The following is a 24,410-nucleotide window of genomic DNA, read 5'->3' on the forward strand; positions in this document are numbered from 1 at the left end:
CTAACCAGGCTTCATAGTAAGTTGTCGAGGCTGCAATTAACCATCTCTGTCTACTCATCTTTCTAAAAGTGATAAGCATTGCTAAAGTTCAGCTGAGTTCCCATCCTTTCCCACAAACTCTTCCAAAAATTACTCATAAACTTGACATCCATATCCGAAGTGATGGTCTTAGGAATGTCATGTAAATGAACCGTCTCATTAAAGTAAATTTGGGTTACTTGAGATGCATCCATGGTTTTTTAACAGGCTATGAAATGGTCTATCTTCAAGAACCTGTCATTAACAATAAAAAAAATAGAATCCATGGCCTATTATGTATGGGGTAAGCCCAATACAAAATCCATGCCCACTTTTATCCACAAAGCATCAGGAATTGGTAGTGGGGTATACAACTTAGCATTCAATAAAGCCTTCTTGGACCTTTAACGAATAGCATACTTCTTGACAAAGTTGGAAACCTGACCTAGTAACTTAGGTCGATAATAATATGTGGACACTAGAGCCAACATCTTATCCTGTCTAAAATGCCATTCATAATATAATTCATGAATGATATGTTCTCGTAAAAAACAAGCTGGAATACAAAGCTGTGAACCACGAAAAAAATAACAATTTAAAAGCACATATTTCTCTTGTTTACCTCCTTCCAATAACTCAACATAAATTTGATTGAACAAGGCATCAGCCAAATATAGCTCACATAAAGTATCAAATCCTGGCATATGGGTATGTATGGTACTAAGTAAGGTCACACACTGACTAAGAGCATCAACCATTTTATTAGGCTGCCTGATTGGTGCCTCAATGAAAAAGTGAACCCTTGCAAAAATGACACTCACTTCGTATGCCGACAACTTTGTTTATACTGACCATTTATAACTCTCTCATTACCTACCCCAGAAGCATCACAATCTACTTCAAACAATTTCTCAAAGTTTGGTAATGTCAAAACTAGAGCTTCAGTCATCTTCTGCTTCACTTAATGAAAACTAGCGTCAGCCTCATCTATCCATTTAAAGGTATGTCCCTTTAGGCACTCTATAATTGGTGCGATAAGGGAACTGAAGTTCATGATGATTCTTCTATAAAAAAAAAACTGCAATTCCATGAAAACTCTGAACACCGTGGATGCTTTTTAGTGTCGACCACTCAACAATTACAAAAATCTTACTTTGATAAGCCTAAACAACATCAATAGATACAATAAAGCCAAAAAAGCAACAAAATCAGTGAAGAACTTATACTTCTTTTTTTTTTTTTTTTCTGTTGACATACAATTGTTCCTTTCTTAAAGTATTGAAAACATCTCGTAGGTGCTCCAAATAAAACTCCAGAGTTGGACTATAAATTAGAATGTCATTGAAATAAACGACGACATATCTGCCTATGAATGACCTTAATACCTGCATGAACCTCATAAATATACTGGGAGCATTAGACAGTTCGAATAATATGACAATCCACTCATATAACCCATGGTGAGTTTTGTTTTGAAGGCTATCTTTCATTCATCCTCTAGTCTGATTTTGATCTGATGATACCCATTCTTGATATCGATCTTGAAAAATACTTTAGACCTTGCCAACTGATCTAACATATCATTTAGACGCGGTATAAGGTCCTTGTATTTTACTATGATCTGGTTTATAGTCCTATTGCCTACACACATACGTTATAACCTATCTTTTTTGGGGACAAAAAGGGCTAGCATGACACAAAGACTCATACTTTCTTGGATATGCCTTTTCTCTAGCATTTCCAACTCTTGTCTCTATAACTCTTGAGCTTATTTAAGATTAAGTTTGTAAGTTGCTTTGTTTGGCAGGATAAAACCTGACATCAAGTTAATCTGGTGTTGTATCTCTCTTATGGAAGGTAAAACTTGGGGTAACTCATCCAGCATTAAATTTGAAAATTCTACTAACACAATATGTGTCTTCTCGAGACTATCATCATTTTCCTTCTCTAGGGATATACTCCTAGGCATTAGAGAAAATACCACTCACTCACTTTTTATTTCCTCTATAAACTGTGATAAGGACAATAAAGTCTTCCCACTATCAACCTTCATCTTCATCTTCATCTTCATCTTCTCTATCATAGGTTTAAGAATTACACGCTTCCTTTTAATGCTAAGGGTATAAGTGTTTTTTCTACCATCATAAACCACAGTCCTATCAAACTATCATGGCCTCCCTATAAGAATATGACAAGTATCCATCGAAACCACATCATATCAAGCATTATCAAAGTATTTTTGACCCATAAAGAAAGAACAAGGCAGCGTCTATCCATGATTACCTCAGTATCACTATTCAACCATGTCAGCTTGTAGGGTTGATTTTTAGTTGGCAGTTGAAGTTTCCTTACTGCCTTCGTAGAGACCAAATTCTTATAGCTCCAACTATCTATAATCAAACTACAAACTATATCTTTGATGATGCATGTAGAGTGGAAGATATTGTTACGCCTTCAATCCTTATCTGAATCACCCTTGGGTATCAACAAACTCTTTCTGATCACAAGGGTTATAATGTCATCTCCATGTAGAACACCACCTTCTCTATCTGAATCACCCTCGTTATTAGTAAAATTCATGGGCTCTTCCTCTACTAGCAAATTCTTTCCCGGATAATTCTCTGGTTTGCTACACGTGTTAATTTGGTGTCCCAACTCACCACATCTAAAACAACGAAGTCTAAAACCAAAACCTTGACTTGTTGCCCACTGATTTTGTTGGTTTGGCCCAACCTAGTTGGGGGTCTACCTTATGGCACTATTGCATCCTCTATTATTTTATTCTGATTGAAAGTTTCTATCAACAGTCATAGCAGCCTACTACATCTCCACCGTTAGCCCTCTGATACGCCTTTAACATTGTTCATAAAGTCTAAAGACACAATACATCCTGAATTGAGTGTCGCAGGCCACTAAGGTACCGTGCCACCAGTTGCTCCTCTGTTCTGCCAGTTCATTTCTTGAAACTAGTTGGTAAAATCATCAGTATAGTCATTGATAAATTTACCTCTTTGTTTTAACATGTAAAGCCTTTAGTATATAGTTTATGAGTAGCTAAAAGGAAGAAAGTGTTGTTTCATCTTCTTTTTTCATTTTGTCTTAGTCATAGATTCTAGTTTTCCCTTGTCTCTCTTGTCTTCTTCAACTGCTCCCATCAAGCAGATGCCCTGCCCTTTAATTTGATCACAACCAACTTCACTTGTGTCTTTTCAGGCACATTTTGTATTCAAAAATCCATTCAATCTCATTCAACCAATTTATAAATTCTTCTATTTGTAAAGAACCTGAAAACTTAAGAATTTTGATACAAAATTCAAAATTCCTAAATTTATTCTTTTCTCGCTCAAGGGGTGGTCTCCTATAAATTCACCTCGGATTTTCAGTACTGGCCAGGAACCCATGATCACTCTCCTGATCCTAGTCACGCTACCCCTAGTTTTGTAGGTCCCTCTCTTCTAATCTATGGGTTAATTCTGAGATTTGCCTTTGCATGTCTTCGATGATGAGCTCCTAAACGTTTTCATCTCAAAGGGGGGGCTTCTCATCCCCTTCTTGGCTAAGCCCTGCTCCTTGACCTCTTCCATGGTTTGTTAACACACACAACAAGAAACAAATTTTCTTTCACGGGATTGTAGCACACAACTCACAATAAATCTGAAATCGTTGGGCTATGATACTACTGATGCAGATGAAAGCTAAAGACAACAATTAAACAAAGAACACATAATGGTTGTATAGGCAAAAAGGTTGCAGATGTAAGCCCTAAATTCACAAGTTTTATTCTAAAAATAATGATAATCAAGTCTACCTTCTCAGGAGGTTTACAAAGCCGTAAATAGGATGAAAACTCTATTTTAACTAAGAAATAAAACAAAATTACAAAGGATAGAAGCATAAAATTCAAAAATAACAAAGAACATCACAAAAACTATCAAAATCAGGGCCCTAAAGTGAGATTTGTGATATCTAAAGGGGAAAACAACCTTTGGAGTCTCCTGTAAAAACTCAAGCACAATCCAATAATCAAATAAAAAATTATAGCTCTTTTGACCTGTTATTTTTATCTAACACGATTACATCTCTTCTTAAACCTAGATATGTCCTACTAGTATATAAATATATTTATTAGGCCTTGCATGTAATTTGTTTGGGACATATCTTCATCTAATTAAAGCAAATAACTAACAGGCCCAACTATATTAATTACTATATAAAATATTAAAGAAGAGATAAGAACTATAAAGCTTATATGATTTGCCAGGAACCGATGGCTCCACCACATTAGAACCAATCTTAAGAAACTTGCCAGATCACTGTTCCAGAACAACTGGAGCAACTGGAAACGCGCTACCAGGATAATTAGCTCCAAACTAGTGACTAAATAGAAAACCCAGGGGGTTCAGAAGATTATCATTAGCTTCTTAGGTACTGTCATTGACTCCGATATAGAAAACAAGGTTTGGAACTTGGCACTGCCAATGGTACAGGGCAGTCTCAAATAATCAATTAGATATGAACATCAAGCTCACATTGAGCATGAATACAACGACAATCGAATTTTTTTACATAAGACAATTTTTTTAGTTTATGTACAGAATGGACCAATGGTGGTAAAAAGATTCTTTGTTTACAAAAAATCCCATTGCCAATAAACCTTCTGTACAATCCCTCCACCACTCCGCACAGCAAGACGGAGTGTTTCGGAAGCAGGTGGAACCCCCCAAAGATATGGCACTGCCACCGTCATTGTTAGCTTTTCGTGCAATCCACCTTTGATGGCCTTCTCTGCAGTCACGACCTGAAAAGTGAAGATTCATGTGCATTCTCAGATATAGCCAATCCACACATACAACCTCCAGGGATAGGAATCCTATTAAATTATGACTATACAAATAAAAGCAAGGCAACAAAGATGTCAGACAAATAAAAAATTAAAAGATAGTCCTTTGCAGAGGTAGACATGACCGGCATTTTAAAAAGAAGGGAGTTTATCAAACCATGATTGAGAATAGTTCCCGTTCAGCTAAACACTAGCCCTATGTGAACCTGAAATAGAATGATAAGTATGAAAGGACGACTATGCTGTTTAGGGAATACACAAAAACACCTTCTCCTATATTGAATTAGATCCCATTACTACCTGTTGCATCATCCTGCAACCCACTTGCAGAAACTCCAAATGACCCGCCTAAAACATGCTCAAATTAGTTTAACATTTACACAAAACTTAATATGATATTGGCATTCAGTTACATATAATGAATCTTAATATTGTCAACTTCGTATACATCAAGTCTAGAGCCAACAATTAAGAGGCCAGTAGAAGGGTAGTTGTCTGTTTCTTCTTTCGGGGGATGTTTGGGAGTATAGTATCAATTGCTTTTTTTTCATCAAAAAAAAGTATCAATTGCTTTTCGAAATGTTTTTCACTCGGAAATGCATTAAAATAATGTTTTCTTTTTAAATTCTTTTTTAATATCTACACATCAAAACGATACAAAAACACTAAAAAAAATAACTTTAAGCAAATAATTTTTTCAAATTTTCATGAAAGCAAATGGAACTCAAACGGGCACTTCAATTTCAAGTCCAGTACAATTCTCAAAACACAATGTGACTTTCCTCGGTGGACTAAAAAACTGATGTGAATAACACCCAATCAGCACTAAGCATGCAAATAAAAAAAATATTAAAACACTCTCCGGTGAATTTGGGAGTAAAAAGCTAAAAAAAAAAAAAAAAAGTCCCTACTTTGTAAGGCAACACTGGAGCTGTCGCTGGAAGAGAAAGCATGAAATAAATTAACCGTAAACATCTAATTTATTTTTCTCCTTGCTTTGAATATGATCAAATAAACCAAGTGAAGTTAACAGGATTAGATGAAGATTGCACTCTCAATATCAAAATATACCATTGAAATGCTAGATTAATTTAGTCATAATAAGCATTACCTCCCCACCATGCTCCAAAACAGTGTCTTCTACAACATCACTCAACATCTCAATCGATCGGCAAAACCCAAAGATACAAAGCCTTCTCCCCGTATCAAGTCCCTAATATGACCAGATCTCATATAAATAAGATATCAGGGCTACAGATTTTAAAGAAGACCCTAAAACAATGGGTCAAAAAATTACTTACATTAGTTGCTGCAATATCAAAGAGTGCACCCAAGCATAAGCCTTGATTTGGATCCATGTAATCACTCTCTTGAAAACGTTGAAATCTCTGAGAAGTTTTTGATTTCCCTCGCTTCCTCTGTTTAAGTCCATTGGAAAAATCAGATACTTACAATCAATTACGTGCGGAAAGTAGCAAACAATATACACATATTACATTCATGCAGAGAAGTAAATGAGCAGCATTTCACCAATGTTATCTCAATTAGAAGAAAAGAAAAGAAAAAACACAGAAAGAAACAGAAAATAACACAAACAAAAGCAAAACGGCATACGTTGGAAGAAGCGACAAGTCGAGGAACTACAGAGCCTCCAATCTGAACGAGCCCATCAGTTGTGAAAAGCGTGATTCTTTCTTCCCGAACCCATTCAATATCTGAAAACAAAATGCAAGAACAACCCCATTTGGTTTCATCTCATGAAACCAAGAAAGAAAAATAGAGTCTTTCTTACACAAATATAACAAGAATTCAGTATTTTTAACTCGTATTAAAACTCGAAGAACATAACCCTTAATTTTATTTTCTAATTCCAAGAAAAGAAAATACAAAGTCCCAGACTTTATGGTGATTTTATAAACTGGAACTAAATGGGCTACATTCTAATTTGGTAATTAAAGATCTACAGCTGAAATCACGTAACTTTCTTTAAGATAATAAAACAGTAAGATGAAGAACAAAAGACATGTATACCGTTGTCGCCATCGGACCAAGGAAAGAAACCAAGAGATTCATCGCCGAGGAAGTTGCCAGAGTCTGAAGCTTTACAAGTGAATCGAATGGAGCGAGAGGAGCGAGAGTGCGAAGCTGAGGATTTAAAAGGAGAGGCAAAGGAGAGATATGAATTGGGTTCTCTGGAACGATAAATGTTAGAAGGGAGGGAAGAGAAGGGAGATAAACAAAGAGCAGAGGTTTCTGCCATTAGAATTTGAAGAAACAGAAACAGAAGAGGAAAGGAAAAAAGATTCAAGAGAGAGGAAGGATGGGGAATCTGGAGGAAAAAGAAGGAAACGGCCTGAAGGGAAAGGAGAGAGTTTTGACGCCACATATGGAATGGATGAACACGTGGCACAATATGTCGTCTATTGCAAGAGAGCCAGAGAATCCGGGTCTTGGAAAAACGGGTGGTCCCGGGCTTTTTTCAGCCAGCGGCGCTGCTCATGTTTGGTCAGTGGCAAAATTATCCGATTATTTATTTATTCATGCCTCAGTGATGATGAATTTGATCAGCTAAAATTAACTATGGTTGAGTAGAATTTTACAGAGAAGTTGCAAAAACTACATTTATTAATTCTAACAATTCAAATTAAGTCAAGATTCGTGATTAAAATAGTAAATATCAGATGAAAAATCAAAGTTCTAAACATTAATTCATTAAACAAAAATAAAAAGTAATTACAAAAAATACATTTCATTTGAAAAAATATCAAATTGATAATATTTTAATATTTTTTGATGGTTTTGATATGCTGATGTAAAAAATAAAAAAAATTGTTTTAATATATTTTAAAATAAAAAACACGATTTACCACAATAACAGACACGTATTTGAAGAAGCTAGTAATGACTAATCTTATGGCCATAATCTCAACCATTACATTACTACCTTGAAAAAAAAGAATTATAAAGATTGTGTTTTAAGAATATGCTCTTCATATTTGCCTATTCCTACTCAAATCTCATTCCATGAAAGAAAATTTGGACTTGATTGGTATAAAGTCTACACACTAAACTAAAGAATTGAGTTAGAAATGGAGAATTTATAATATCAAAAGGTTGTACTATCGGAAAGAAGATGCATATTTTCATGAATAACCAATTTATGGTAGAACCATACTTTCCAAACCTCTTTCCTAGGCAATTTATATTATGTTAAAATATTTCAATCTTCTTGTTAACTACACACAACTTCCAACTATTCATCTCCTATTAAACTTAAAGCATATGAAAAGAAGGATTTCATAGGTTTGATCCTCTACAAACTTAAAAATCTAAAGATGTGGACTTTACAAAAAAAACTGAAAGAACCATGAATTATATATATAGTGCCCTTCACAAAGTAAGCCTAAAAGGACATCATTTTCTTATTTTAATCCCTTTTTTTTTGTTGTTTCTTTTATTTCTTTGGTATGATTTGCTTATATGCACCATTTGATTACTTGTAATTGATATTAAAAAAAAATTACAATCGATACTCATGGTAGAAGGTTTTTAAAGTCTAAAAGAATAAGTTCTTCTTATAAAGAGAATTGTTATGATTCTTTTAACACTAAACCAACTTCTATTCAAATCTTAAATATTTTATCTCTTAATGATGAAATATTTAAGAGAACTATTTGAACCTTTTCTGCTTCTATAGGGGGCCACTTACCACCTTCAATAATATAATTAATTCATCCAAAAAAAATCCAAACTTTAAAGCTATCATTATTGCCTTTTAAAAGAACTTTAACTCTTCTAGCTTTAAAAATTAAACATGTTCAAGAGATATAAAAAAATGACTCTTATTCATGTTACTAGGAAAGGTAAAAGCACTTGCCAGAAAAAAGGATGCTTCTCTTGAAAAAGATGATGATTATGATGACTTCATCCATTTTCTAAAACCCTTGGCCACATCTAGTTCTATTAATATATCTTCTTATGTAGCTGGGGATCTTAATCTTTTATAGCAACATTATTTCTAAAAAGATGTAAATTGAAACTTGTGATTATTGATTCCATATTTGAGAATATATGTTTTTTTTTATAAATATAACTTAATTCATCCCTTAGTAGCTGATGCAATCATATTATTCGATAGTTTCACCCACATTTAACTAGTGTTTTGCCTATGTTTTATATATAAAATGCCTTGATATTCTTTATTTTATGTTTTGAAGGCATTTTTGGATGAAAGATGCAAAAAGGAGTAAATTAGAGATAATTGACAGATTTGACCTTTAGTCGATATTTTGTGCAGAGCGTTAGCTCTAGAGGTTGAAATAAAGTGATTCCAGTGGCATTAAAAATCCAACATCCATACCTTTCTGGACATCTAAGGCAAGAAAATAAAATAAGAAAGAGCATGGAAATCGCAGCCTTCAAAGTCAAATCTCGCAATATGTCAGTATTGACCTTCGGTCATTCCGACTTGAATATCTGGATCTACATAAGTCTAATTGATGCAAACTCAATTGTTTTGGATTCCTGACTCAAAGACCTATAAACGCTCCAAATTTCAGCAAAAAACGATGTCATATGAGGGAGATATGATTTTTTAAAGATAACAACTGAATTCTGCCAGCAAACAGGTTTCGTGAAGAAACGAGTCCAAATTACGTTCCGAAGCATCTAAACCGATATCCAAGTTTTTATTTCAGAAATTTAGCTCCTCTAAAAGCTTGAAGATTTCATGCAAGGCTATTTCTCCTTTTTTAGGAAAATAGTTATTAAAGTACTTAAATGTAAACAGTCTACTTAAGGGAGGACTATTTTGTAAAATAGAGACTAGGGTTTCCTAGGATATAAAAAGAATGAGAGAAGAGAAGGGGGGCAGCCAGCCAAGAAGAGAAAAACGCCCCCTTCCTCTAAGAAACCCTAAATCATGCATTCTTTCTTCTTTTTGATTAGTTGTTCTACAAACATGCAAGGCTAAATACTTTTTCTTGGTTGCAAGGACACGGAAACCTTCGGATTTCAAGAACTGTGAGATTTATTTTACCTTTTCTTTTTAGTTTATATGATGAATATGTTTGTTCTCCTATGCTTATTTTTTCTATGACTGTTTATTTTAATTGCTAGAGCGGACTCTAAGTTATTATTGTAGATAATCTATTGCTAAGTTTGATATCAAAACTGGAGTTGTGGTATATGAACTTGTGAAGCAACTGAGTTTAATAATTATGACGGATCTACGTTATTAGTCTTGGGGAGAACATTCAATCAAATCAAACATAGACTGCGGACAATTATGTTTTCTTGATTAATCAACTTATCTAGTTCTTAAGGCTGCCATTGAATTAAATTACTACTGCGGACACTGTGGTTGTTTGATGGTTAGGGTTAGTTATAAGGCGGATCCGTTAACTAACCAATGTTAATAAGAGATAGATATTCAGAATATAAATTGATGTTTTGTTTCCATGATCAGTTCTGATTTCTGTAGGTGGATGTGTGCTTGTAACTAAGGTTTGTTCTCTTGATAATTTTCTGATTTTATTAAATTTTGTTTGATAGTTTTCTGTTTTTTTTTGCTTTAGCCTAGATAACGTCCAACCCCCCCCAAATTGCATATCATCTAGCATAAAAATCTGACTTGAATCTTCCTCGTGAGATCGACCCTTTGCTTGCTCTATACTATCTTGTGTGTTGTGTTTGAAGCTAGGGTAATTAATTTGTGCGACCGCGACATCGCAACAGTAGCATTTAATCTTCTCTTATTTTAAACACAAGTTTTATTTTTTTTAATTGTGCTAATATACACCTCTGAACCATTATCTAACAAATTAAGATTGACTTCTCACCTTTAACTAAGAATTTTAGAAATTAGGTTGCTTGACTGATAAAGTTTATTAATAAACACGATAAATAAAAGAAGATGATGAGAAGTGTACCTCTTATGTCTTATTCAATTATTATTAATATTTTAACTTATTATATTAAAATTGCAACATCTATTCCTTATTAATATAAAGATTTAACAAAAACAATATTTGAGGTCTTGAACCTTTTTCTTTTTAACAATGGTCTTTTGGGTGAGGAAAGACAAGTTAGAGGTTTTTCTTTTGTTCCATCTAATAACTTACCTTATAAAAATAATGGAAACTCAAGTTCCAATAATTATTAATTTAATAAAGAAGAAATATAATCATGTTTCACTCTCTACCCCATATGTTACTATTTATATGATGAACAAATATTCTATAATTTCTCTTCTTGAAGAGCCTATTTTAAAACAATTAGAGCATTTGTGAGACTCATCTTAATAAACAAGTAAGGGTAAACGTTAAATAAAACACTACTCTTCATCAACCAAACTAAACTTAGAGTCACTATTTAAGTCTTTGATTTCTCTAATTTTAACATTTTCTTTCTTACCTAAATACTTCGTAACTTATTTTGTTTTAGGTTTGATCTTGCCTCTTACTCATAAATGATTTGTTTGCCTTTAGTGTTATGGATCTACACTTACTCAAGTAAATCTCCATTTTAGTTGTCCTTCAATATACTAAATTAACTCAAAACCTCTTTGACCCATTATACAATAACATATAAACACTGCAAAGTTCATTGTTGTAGCTTTAGAATGCTTTTGCCTAACAAAGCTACATCTTTTCAACTATTTCATCTCCTAGGGATTTGCTTAAGACTCTGAATTCACTATCTATATAATGTTTTTAAATCAAGTAGGATATAAAAGATATGTTAAACCAAATTTAATAAGAATATATTACTTTGCAATCATAAATAAGAGTCTCTTTCTCTTATTTATTTGTAAAAAGATTAGTATCTTTCTTAGGTCCACTTATAGATTTCCTCAAGTGATTTTACATGTAACAAATAAACATCATTTGCATTATCTTTTTTAATAAAATAGGATCTTTTATTCTTTTGTATTTCTTAATAAAGTTTTCTCTCTTTTTTTTCTAGGTAATGATTCTTCTCATCATTCCATCTCTTATTACTTTTTATTTTTGTTTAATCTATTATATGAGTCTAAAGCTCGAACCAAACACATAACTCTAAGAACTTATCCTTCAAAGCTTCCTTGTTTGCTTCCTAGATGGATGACACATACTTATTTAATTTTTTTCCATCAATTATCTTACTATGCACTTCACATGTTATACTTTGAAGTACATTTTTTTTTTAATTATACTTTGTGAACCTAGAATGGTCCTCCTATATGAGTGCATTTTCCAAGTTGTTTATCTTTTTCACTATGTGGGAATATTACTTTCCAAACCATGTCCCAGGTTGAGAACATTATTTTTTCTTCTTTATTATATGTTTTAACAAATTATTTATTTATTTATTTGTGTATAGGAGAGACCCTCAACTATGCAATGATATAGTTTATCCATCTCATTCATCATAACTTCTTAATATTCAATCCTTAAGAACTTATTCTAACTCCATCCTAAAGACTATACATTAAATTCATAAGATAAAACTGTAGGATTTCTTGAAATATATAAATGAAGCAAAAAATAATAGTTTAAAAAAATTTTCACAGGTCCCAAGAATCTCATTAACAATCTATGGTTGTTTAGGGTTTGACAAAGATTGCCAAAAAACAATTCTTCTTTTGAGGTTTGATCAACTCTTCAAAACTGGGTTATCGTAAACAACAAGTCGTCCAATTATGTAACATATAAAAATACCACTTTGCCCCCTAAGAAATTTTTAGAAATTTATTCAATCAAATCCCTATTTGATTTTTCTAGATCTAAAATTGTAATTCCTTGTATTAATTACATTATAGTCCTTAATTTTTTAAACTTTTTAAAATTAAAGTCACACTTGATTAATCATCAGAGTTTAATTTCTTACCAATGATTCCTAATGTGTATGACTCATTATATTCTGTAATATGTTGGCTCAAATACAAATCACAATCTTAACCAAAATAGGATTAAATAAGTTAAATAATTTAACTTATTATCAATTTAACAAATTGATTGATTCATATTTGAAGATTAAATGCAATGTTTAGCAACATGTCATGATTCCCTCTGTATTAGAAAATCATAAGTGATTTGACTTAATCTTTTAATGACAAGTTTCTCATTATGATGATTATGGACATACACCTTTAGCATGCCATTATAATTGGATGGTTATGAACATATTTAAAATAAGTTCCTTGAGCAATTTAAAAAATTTAGGTGGTTAAATCCTAGGTAGTTGTCGTACATCTTTTTAATTCCTTACAAGCACCACGATTGTATCCTTTTTCGTCGTTTTTTCTTCATCTTGGATTGAAAAATAATTTTTCTATCTAAATTTCTACATTTATAAATTACATATATAAATTACATAACATTCATATATAATTGAATAAGAAACTGCAATTTATATTCAAGGGGAATTAGATGAGAAACATTTTTTATATCCCATAAAAAATAGAGAAAAGATAGGATAAGAATGACATATTTAATATTACAACCATTCAACCATAAAAAACAAGCACAATTACATTGGTTTTTTTAATGTCTACAATCATCTATCATGAATAAAAACTCATTAATATGTCTAATTGAATATCTTGAATTTTTCAATTCTAATTATTAGTTTTATGTGTAGTTTTGGAATAATATTTTTAATATTTAGAAATATTAAATCAAACTCACTTTGATAATTTTCCAAAATTTATAAATTTAATTTAATTCATTTTTTTCTTAAAAATACATTTTCAAGATTTAATTCAAAAATTAATCATATTAAAATTCTTATCAACACCATAAACTATTTTAGAATAAATAAAATAAAATCTTTTGGCTTAAGAACTCTCTTTATTTTAGAAAAAAAAAACTATTTTTCTAAAATAGTTTAATTAAATATTTTAATTAAATCCTAATCTAGTTAGGATATCTCAAAACTAAAATAAAAAATAATAAAACAATTTAATTCAATTCTAATATAAGAAAACTAATTCTATAATTAATTTAATTTGGGTTTTCATTTTCAATATGAAATCAATATTATATATATATACAAGGATAGCATCATAATTATGTCTTGAAAACACCCTATTGTAATAAAGTATAGGATGCTAGAAAAATTATAATTATGCCCTTAAAAACCATAAACATGGTTGCAAGGGTGGAATCATAATTTTTCCCATCATCCTTTTCTTCCTTCTTGTTGTCGGCGTGGGCACACTACCCATGCTAGCGATAGCCAAGGTTGTCGTTATGCCACATACAGCGTAAGACAGCAATAGCACGTTGTGCCACAAGCAATGCTAGGCAAAATAGTGCTACCTTGGTAAGGCAAAAACCATGGATGCTGCCTTTGCCTCTTTCAACGAGTTGGTTATGTGTGCAACATAGCTAGATGCACATATGAAGCTAGTGGCTTTCGCAGTCATCAAAACCCCTTTTTTTCTAGTAAATTCTAGCCAATTATGGAAAAATTCAACCAATTTTGAATGGAATAGTATCGAGAAAATTGTTTTCGAACAATTCATATGAGAAATATAATTTTTGAAAAAAATATTTTGCACATGAATTTAATTCATAACTAATGCCAATAACAATCAAAACATGCAACAACAATCTTAATTGTATAAAGATGGCTCTGATACCACTCTTGATTTTTTTAAATCACATAAATGTTAGGTAAGCCAAGTTTGTGGCTGCGCTGCCTACATCATAAAGCAATAGTAGCACACTACACCACAAGCAATGTCAAGTGAGCTAGCGTTATTCTAGTAGGGTAGGAACCATGGATGCTTCCTTTGCCAATAGCAACAAGTTGGTTATGCGTACAACATAATCAGGCATGCCTACGATGCTTATGACATAATTGGTGGTGTTTATAGCCACCAAAAACCCTCTTTTTGTTATTTTCTAGCATATCTCAGCTAATTATGGAAAAATTAATCCAAATCCAACTGGAATAGTTGTAACGCCCTGTAATTTAAATGAATCTATGTTCATATATCACAATATTTTACGTGTAAATAGGGCAATGTTTTTTTTTACAATACCATAAAGGTAATTTCAATCTCACCATCCATAAATTAAATCTATAATTGCAATGATACACTATTAGACTTTAATTTAATTACATAACATTATCAGACTTTACAAATACTTTTCCAACAAAGAAAGTTAAGTAGCTTGATAGAACTTTATTAAGAAATGGGACTTTCAAGGGAAGATACCTAAAAACACACAAACAAATAAACACACACACACACACACACATATATAGTTACTAATATTCAACAAAAATATATACGATTGACATAACATCTTTAATCATGTCTATAAACATATTAAATCCATAATAAATTTTCAATTTAATATATTCTTTTCAACAATTGATGAACTCTCTCTTTCTTCTTTATACATATTAAATTATTTTCTCATACTCTCAGTAATACCTCCATTAACAACTTATTTCTTTTACCATCTGATTACATTCATCACCTATATTCTTGAATTAACCGAATTCATGACAATGTCATATTCAATTCGTATTCGTGATTTAACTTAACCACTTTCATAAAATCTTTGCTTAAAATCTGCTTGCACCTTCAGTCCTGCCTCTTCATTGTACTATCCTTTTTTATAATTTATTTTTTATTACCTTACTTATTCCTTAGAAACATTTTATCATTTTTCTTATTATTTTATCCATCAAAATGTATTACTAGTTTTTCTATCGTTATGAATTCTAAACTAAAAATAATTTTATGGAGGTCATCCCCTCCATTATACATCAAAATTATTTTTATTATCATCATTCATCTATTATTTCTTATTTCGGTTTTCATCACTCATCGAGATCTTACCACTTTTAGTCTTACATTTACATGGGGGTTTATACATTCATATATTTAAATTATAAATTTCCGGGGTTTCACATTCTCCTTTCCTTCAAGAAATTTCATCCTCGAAATTTAGAATTCTTACTTATATTTGTGAATTGTATTATGTAATTCTTTCTCATTTTTAATTCTCCTTTCCCGGTCTTTTTTTATTGCGGATGCTCCCATAAAACATTTGTTTTTTTTTTTTTTTCCTCTTCCTTATCCCAATTTCATGTTGCACTCGTTACAGTTTAATAACTACAATTTATCTCATCTATTTAGTGTTTCAATATAGAAATCCTCATGGTTTTAATAATTTCAGACTTAACTACTTGTTCATACTATCTTATTTTCACATCCTAATCCTATTTAGAGTTTGCCTAGTAACTCTCTATATCCATAATTACTCAACTCATGTGCACAAATACTTGTAGTGTTAAGTATCAACTCCTGAATTAAAATTCATTTACATTTCATCGCTAGTGCGTATTAGTTCCTATCATTTCCTAAATTCATCTTTTTTTTTTAGTTTCCTTATTAACCATGTATTTCCATAATTACATATACGTACATTGCACACTCATGACCTCTTCGCCTACTCTTACATGTAGCTTGCCAATTTATTTATTATATGGTATGATGGTAACTCAATGTTTTATCTTTAGCCCATAACATTTTGCAATAGGTATTATATCCATGTTCATGTGTTAACCATTTACTCCATGTTTACAAAGATAATCATGCTTACGATCCCTAATTCATTCCTGATTTTATGTTTATAAACATATTAATTTATGTTTTCAGGTCCATTGGGGTCACGTCATGAGTGATTTTAGTTTAGTTACTTTTTGCTTTTGGCCATGTAATTATTTGTAAACCAAGAGACTTATCTCCTAAACTTGAAATGTAATATTAACCTGTAAATTTGGATGTATGACTTTAATTTAATGCTTGTAATTCTAAGTATCTATTTAACCATGCATGTTTATAGTTGAAATCGAATCCTTAACTTGATTCACATTATATGATGTTAGATATAGTTTATATGATGATATTATGCATTGTTATTTTGTGAACTTGAATTGTATGATGTTATTAAGATGTGTTGTGTTGTTGATGATGATGAGTTGGATTGAGATCCAGGATGATTGGATCGGGTTGTGAAATGAAATTAGAAGTGTAATATGATTTTGTCGATAACTTTGGACCTCTCGGTATAAGGGAGATTCTGCTGAAATTTCGGTAGAACCTGTATAAAAAAAATTACACTGAAAATTCCTAATGTATCGAAAATCGGGGTTGTTATACTTGGTCTCTTATGAAAAGTTTACATAATAATATTTTTCATGCCCCATAAGAAGTATTTTCATATAATCATATTTATCATGCCCTGTAGGTAATGACTTCACATAGGAATATTTATCTTACCTTGTAAGCAATGATTTCACGTAATAATTTATGTTGCTACCCAATTTTTGACCCATGTTTTGATTAAAAAAAATTTAAAATAAAAAATAAAAATAAGGATTTACATGTGGCGATAACATAGAGCATCAAGGTTAAGGAAGCAATATGTTAAGGAGATAATTACTGAATCATATATAATTACTGCAATATAAAATATCATAGATATATCATTTGATTCGTGCTGGTTATGAAAAATAATCACTGCAATAAAAAAAATACCATATATATAGGATTTGTTGGTGCTGGTTATATAAGACAATCTCTGCAATAATTATTGCAATATTCCCTTAAATGGAACGTGTAGAGGTTTTCTATATAAGTAAACATCAAGCCATATGCACAAGGGAAGAAAAATATTCAGAAGGGGTTAAATTTTTTAGAAAAGGGGAGCTAAACAAAAAAAAAACCCTAAAGATAAAAAAACCCTAAACCCGTTTTCTCTCTTGGAGTCGTTCCCCCCTCTAGCCGACCAAAACCTTTCCTTTCCCTTGGCTAAAACCTAAACGAGCCGCCTCCCAACGTCATTTTCCAACATCCCTGCAGACAAACCTCTCCCTCTCTAAGCCAAAGTAGTCGCCCCCCAAAAACTATTTTACCTTCGGCCATTTCAACATCCAGAACCCCGAACACGCCTCTCCCACAAACCCATGGTTCCCCATTTCCTCTGTTTCTCTCCCAAACCAGCAGCCATCCCCATCTCTTTTCCCCCTCAGCACCTGGCCGCCATCTCCCTGCCCGGTCATTAACACACTGCCCCTCTGCCAAAAGAGCATCAAAGAGCACAAGACAACCTTTCCTTCTTCTTCCTCCAGCTCTTTTCCCTTCCCTCTCCCAGTCGTCCCCTTCCTGGCACACAACCTCTCGACCACTGCACCCGACTTCCCTCTTCCAGCCGCCACACCAACATCCACCGATCTATCCTTTCCTCCGTCTCAACACCACTAGCAACCTCTGCATCCCTAGCAGACCCGGCTCGTCGCCTCCCATAGCGGCCCAAAAACGGCTGACCACACAGAACCCGCCGACCGAACAGTCACTCCCATCTCAAGAGCAACTTCAGCGGCCACGTGCACATCAGCAAGGCCGGACCCATAGCTACCCCAACCGCCCGATCTGACATCGGCAGAGTGAAACAAACCGGGAGGAAGACAACAGAAAACAGATCTAAAAGGGGAAGAAAAGAAAAACAAAATAAAATGGATTGTTTGTGTTGTTTGCTTGGGTTTGCAGGTGACGTTGTTTCTCACCGCCAGCGAGGAAGGGAAGAGGAGAAGAAGCCAGGCCAGATTCACCCGTTTCCAGGCGTTCCCTGCGGAGGCGCATGAATCCACGTGCCGCCATTGTTTTGTGGTCCAGAAGCCTTCCCAGCAGTTCCTTGGAGTTTTAGGGGCTAGTATGTAATTTTATTTGTGTGATGTATTGTTTGTTTTATTTTGAATTTTGGTGATTGGTAACATGTAAATGTGAGTGCAGGAGAAAAAAATATAATGAAAAACAGAATGTGTGTGTATGTGTGTGTTTTTTTTTTTTGGTAAAATCAAGAAAAGAAAAAAAAGTGTTTTAATTTGTATATAGTCAAATATCTCGAGGACAAATAAAATCATGTTGTATTTCATAAGAACATGTTTTTACAATATTTTTTGGGATTTAATAACTGATTTATTAAAGCATTGAGAATTTGACTAATATGTGGTTTGTTGATTTTAATTATGATTAAATGTGATGTTTGTGTTTTTGACAAAGAAAATATAAAAAAATATTTTTTTATGTGTTGCATACGGCCAACACCCTAACATGTTTTGAACGTTCTTTTAAAAAAATATTGAAAGTTTTGAAAATGTGTTTTCGCATGGATTTCTTAAACACAATAAAAATTATTTTCTTGCATTTCTGGATTTTAAAACATGTTTGTAAAACTCCAAAGGGTATTGGCCAATATTCCAAAAAATACAAAAATTTTATTTTGGGGGAATTCATCTATTATTCACCGCTAATGTTTGGATAAAGAAATCCTTAAGGGACGAATATCCAAAATATTATTGGGAATAATTTGTTATTATTCACTGTTAATATTTGGATAAAGAAACCCTAAGTGGTAAATATCCAAAATAATTTTCTAGGAATAATAAGTCATCACACATCCTTGAAAAAAGCCTCAATTATAATTGAGGACATTTCAACTTTTGACTCCACGGTTTACGAGCCGTGAAAGTATGAAACACTAAGGCAAAAAGAGGCTTTTAAAGCGCTCTGAATTTCCTTAGATTTCTAAATCTTTATCCTCTCTACTTGCGATTTACGAGTCGCAAACTCTTGAAATACTAAGGGAAAAATGAGCTTTTAAAGCACATGGAATCTCCTTGGATTTCTACCTTAATAAATTTAGTTTGAATCAAACCTAGAAAAAACTGATGGGATTAGAAAACACCAACACCATAGCTATTATAAGGCAAACCAAACACCAAGCAGCTTACCTTAGGTAGGGCGTACTAGGGGTGCTAATACCTTCCCTTTACGCAACCAATCCCTTGCCTTAGAATCTCTGAAAGACTAGTTAGGTTTCCTAGTGACCATAATACCAGGTGGTGACTCCATTATTCATAAAAAAAAAGACCCTGAAATCAATCGAGGATCGCCGCGACGCCGCGCTCCGCTCGCGAGGGTGCGACAATTTACATGCCCTATTAGCAATATTCACATACTAATATTTAACTTACCTCGTAGATAATATTTATATAATAATATTTATCCTGCTTCGCAGACAATATTTTCACATCATAATTAACATGCCTTATAGCCATTATTCATATAAGAATATTTATCATTATTATCATGGCTCGTAAATAATGATTTCACATAATAATTTTCATGCCACATAAGCTATATTCACATAATGATATTTAACCTACCCTATGAAAAATATTTTCACATAATAATTATCATGCCCTGTGGGGAATCTATTCTTGGAATTCCATTATCCCGTCTCAAAGACAATTTATTCTTGGTTCTATTTTCCCTCCCCGAAGGCAATTTATTCATATAACAATATTTTTTCATAATTGCATTGAATTCATATTCCAAACATCGCATTGGATTTATATACTAATCAATAACAAGACATTTCTTAAACTTGATGTGTTATGGTTGTAAACATATCATTTACAATAATACACATTCTATAATATATATTATCTATAAATATTACACATTTCTTCTTTATATATATATCAATTATGAATTATTACATATTCTCATGATATACATCATTTACCATTAAATTCCTTGTTGTTGCAGCTGACTCAATATTTAACAGTATAGCCTCCACCATTGTGATCAACTAAATTTTATATCACGTATATATGCCTAGAACATAACTCATTTATACATTAATAATTACCTAAAACACTTTTTTTTACTAAGAGAAGTAAGGTGATGAACACATACTTGTACCTCTATAACATGTGCTCCTAGAAAGTTAGATCCCACAACAGATGTTCCTCATACAATCCAAAAATAACAAATTGACATTTTTGTTTGGCTAATGCACATGTTATATTATCAATCATATCTTGCATACACAAAAGGTATAATATTGATAACTACTCTATTATTCACTAACACTTTATTAACTATAATGCAATTTATACTAACCTTGATATATAATGGTTTAGATGAACGTCTCTATATTTATTTGGCTTTCCAAACAATATTTTCATGACTTTACATGCATCGATGTTAAGGAGATTTTTATGCTATCCTTCTAATATTCACCTTGCTTTTTCTCCATCCAATTTTGATTTATAAAATCTTATTTCCCAACTTTAAAGATTGAGACCAATATATGCACAAAAGGTGAATCATTTATCATATCACCTTTTAATGTAGTTAGATAACCTTCTTCTATAGCAAATCTCTTTGAAAAAAAAGGCTATTGTGTTACATTCTTGTTCATGTATTTCTTCCATTTATAAGGGTTATTATACCAATCTTCATCTTCATCAAGTTGCAGAACTTTAAAGATTCCTTTATTAAATCCTTTTTATTAGTCTTGGTTTTGGAAGTCTATCTTTTCCAACCTTTTCGTGACTTCTTTTAACCTTTTTTTTTTTTATCTCACTTTCATTATCCTTCTACCAAATTTAATGACCAAATTATTTTTAGTTTAGTTTGTGGTGAAATCTTATACCTTTTTCTTTGGTTTCTAAACTTGCTTGTTTGCACTTTAATGGGTAGCAACCATCTTTCTTTGCAACCATCTTTCAGCAGTTCATGTTATGAACTTTTATCCTTATTAGTGCCAACTTTCTATATTTTCTAACTTGGGCCTTTGAATTTAGTATATTCCATCCATCTAGATTCTCGTTTTCTAAAATAGGAATGACTTTTTGTCGAATTTATTATTTAAAGCACCTTTAATTAATTGTATTGCCACAAATACTATAACTTTAAAAACATAGGTTCCTTCATTGGTTTTTTTTTCCTCATTCTAGAGACTTAAAAATTTCCTTGATTTATCCTTAGTATATCTATGTCATATGAGGTCAGTTTATTAATGATAAACTACAAGTTATTAAATACAATTGTAGTGTCTAAAGCTTTCTTGATTAGATTTTCTTTTGAGGTTTTTCATTATTTAGTGGAGTCTGTTAGTTGTTTTATTTGGTTTTATAACCTTACACAACCATAAGGTCTAAAGCTTGCAATTGTTTCGAAGGCATAAATTTCATTTGATCACATTTTCTTAACACAACCTAAAGGTTATGCAAGTATTGGTAGCATGGTTGTTAGCCATATGCCATTTTCACAAATAGTTTATCCTTTTAGGATTGATCAATAAGTACAAACTTTATAAATTTCTTCTATATCAAGTGATCAAAGTGCATTAATTTATCAAAGGTCATAACTTACAATTCATAATTCAACATGCTTAATAAAATCATAAGTATTATAAGATGTAAATATGTTATATTAATGGACAGGTAAAGGATTCTTATCTATCCCTATAGTCTTTTTATTTTCAATTCCTACTTAGGTGTCCTATTGTTCCATGCCACTTATAATAACCTTTCTCCTTTTATTCTTCTATTGGTAAAGTATTATGTTTTTCTCTAAAACCGATTATTTCGTTTGCCACTAAACAATCAAAGATTTGATTAAATTGGTTTGTATCAAAAGAGTAGTGTCACCACTTAATGAATTTCAATCCCTTTAAAGCCTTTGCATTCTTCTTCACTAACACATCACACACTAAGGTTATTCCGGGAAAAATTATGCAATGTGGTTCTCTAATTGAATTGGTTCTTAGTAATAACTACCAAAAATAAAAAGTTCTTTCATCTTTTTCTTCTCTCAACAAACTCTTATATCTTCTACCCTGGGCTTCTAACTCATACACATCATTAAACTTTATCCTTTCAAAATTCTTCTTTAAGCTCAATCTCCAAGCCTGAATGCTTTTTAAACTTTATGGACACATATTTCTTCTTTGGAATCTTTGCCTAACATTTGGGATTAGCCATTATAATTCTACTTAAGTATTTTTTGATAGATTCATCTAAATGTTGTTTTAACTTTACTAAATCTAATATATCTAATTTTAGGATTTGTTTTGAAAATAAGCCTAAAAATAACTTACAATTCTCTTTAGGAATATATTGAGTTAGGTGGTATGTTTATATACCAAGAAAATCCCCTTACCCTAATCAATGAATTTATAAATGACCTATGCTTAAGGTAGTTAAAATCAACAACTTCTTTATATTGGTACATAAACTTTACAATGTGTTCTATAATAATTACAAGTCTTCTACCCATTAAAAAAAGGTAAAATCTTCCAACTTAAAGGCTACATGCATGGTTTGGATATCTCCTATCTATATATTTTGGATATGGTCTACTATAGGTATGCCTATATACTTGTTGCATCATTGAACCATAAGCCTGTTATACTATCCTTACTATGTATTTCAATTTCGATTATAGATTTATCTGGTTTACCCCTAACTACCTCTACTACTAGGCATTTTTATTTTCCAACTTCTTATTCCTTCTTAGGTCTTTTATTGGAAGCTCTGTGCCTTAAAATTAAGTTACTATAAGGTTCCATAAAAGGATCACTTATAGTGTTGTTGGGTTCTTCAATGATCAAAGGCCTACTTTACGTATCTTTAAGTTTATACAAAGGATTTTCTCTTGCATTATAACCTTCTACATCTCAATATAAATGAATGTATGCCTTCTAAGATGAGTTTGCATTAGCACAACTTAATTGACCTATCACTTTAGAAAGTTTGTTATCCATTTGACCTTTTACTTCTATATTCACTTATTTGAAAATTTTAGGCATTGCTTCTAACATTGTGTTCAAAGTTAGATATGATTACATTTGTTTTTTTTTTTTATCTAGACTCTAAAAGAGAGTTTATGTTTATTAGGGTTTGCTTTAGCCCTATGTAAACTTCTTTTCATAAAGCTTGCAAGACAATTATCTTATGTTTGATTGTACATATTGCATTTTGTCTTTTCTTAATATTAGACTTTAACATAATTGTTGGCTAACATTAAATCTATATAATGATTACTTATAAGTTTTATTTTCATTACATGCTTACTCTTATTTCTTCAATAATGATTTGAAACAAAGACTCAATAAGATCATAAGATTATCTAAATTTAGCTTTAAATTATGCTTGCTTTTCTTCTATTGTTAAAAGCGCACGTGTTTCTGGAAGTTTCTTTTACGTTTTACAACCCAAAATTTTAAAGTGACTAAAACTTGAGACGGGTGCTTAGTTTGAGTTTTTTAAGTTATTGTTCATGTGTGTGTCATAGTTTTTTACTATAGCTTATATACTCTATTTTTGATCTCTTTTAACTATTTTTCATGATCTCTTTTGTGAGTGCACATCTTTTTTTTTACCACATAATCAAGAAGTTTGAGAATAATTTGATAGCATGAGTTTGTTATTGAGTGGTTATTCTAAAATGATATAATTGTCCTTCTTCTTATGCTTTGGATACCTTTTGTCTAAAATTATGGAGGATTATTTGTTTATTTGTTTATTCATTATTAAATAGATATCCAATGCATGCTCACTTTTAAAAATAAGTTTATTATTAAATAATTATATTTTCTCGCTCGTTTATTAATCCACCCTGTGTATATGCATTTTTTTCTTGCTCATATTCATATGCATTCTTTGCTATTCTATCATGAGTTAATTTAGC

At 31.8% G+C, this 24,410-nt stretch overlaps 1 protein-coding gene across 2 annotated transcripts; it reads right to left on the bottom strand.

Moving 5' to 3' along the window:
• Positions 1 to 4,476: 4,476 nt before the first annotated feature.
• LOC7486515 (uncharacterized) lies at positions 4,477 to 7,347 on the bottom strand. Of its 2 annotated transcripts, XM_024587393.2 has the most exons (6): positions 6,890 to 7,284; positions 6,473 to 6,573; positions 6,160 to 6,276; positions 5,970 to 6,071; positions 5,159 to 5,206; positions 4,839 to 5,064 (listed from the first exon to the last, which is right to left on the bottom strand). In XM_024587393.2, exons 1-6 carry the CDS (start codon positions 7,242 to 7,244, stop codon positions 5,038 to 5,040), a joined length of 750 nt encoding a protein of 249 aa, XP_024443161.1. In that variant the 5' UTR covers positions 7,245 to 7,284; the 3' UTR covers positions 4,839 to 5,037. The 2 variants fall into 2 exon arrangements, with proteins under 2 accessions (XP_002323506.3, XP_024443161.1); XM_002323470.4 differs by lacking the exons at positions 4,839 to 5,064; positions 5,159 to 5,206 and adding an exon at positions 4,477 to 4,816 and having other exon boundaries at positions 6,890 to 7,347.
• Positions 7,348 to 24,410: the final 17,063 nt, after the last annotated feature.

The sequence above is a fragment of the Populus trichocarpa genome, chromosome 16, assembly GCF_000002775.5.
Source record: "Populus trichocarpa isolate Nisqually-1 chromosome 16, P.trichocarpa_v4.1, whole genome shotgun sequence".
NCBI classification, from domain to species: domain Eukaryota; kingdom Viridiplantae; phylum Streptophyta; class Magnoliopsida; order Malpighiales; family Salicaceae; genus Populus; species Populus trichocarpa.

Bases quoted from the DNA above. Each gene is read 5' to 3' on its own strand.
- LOC7486515 (XM_002323470.4), bottom strand. From the start codon at position 7,244: ATGTGGCGTCAAAACTCTCTCCTTTCCCTTCAGGCCGTTTCCTTCTTT. The intron at 6,574-6,889 runs GTATACATGTCT...TTTTGTTTTCAG, and splicing joins TTGGTCCGATGGCGACAACG to ATATTGAATGGGTTCGGGAA. The intron at 6,277-6,472 runs GTATGCCGTTTT...GGACTTAAACAG, and splicing joins GACTTGTCGCTTCTTCCAAC to AGGAAGCGAGGGAAATCAAA.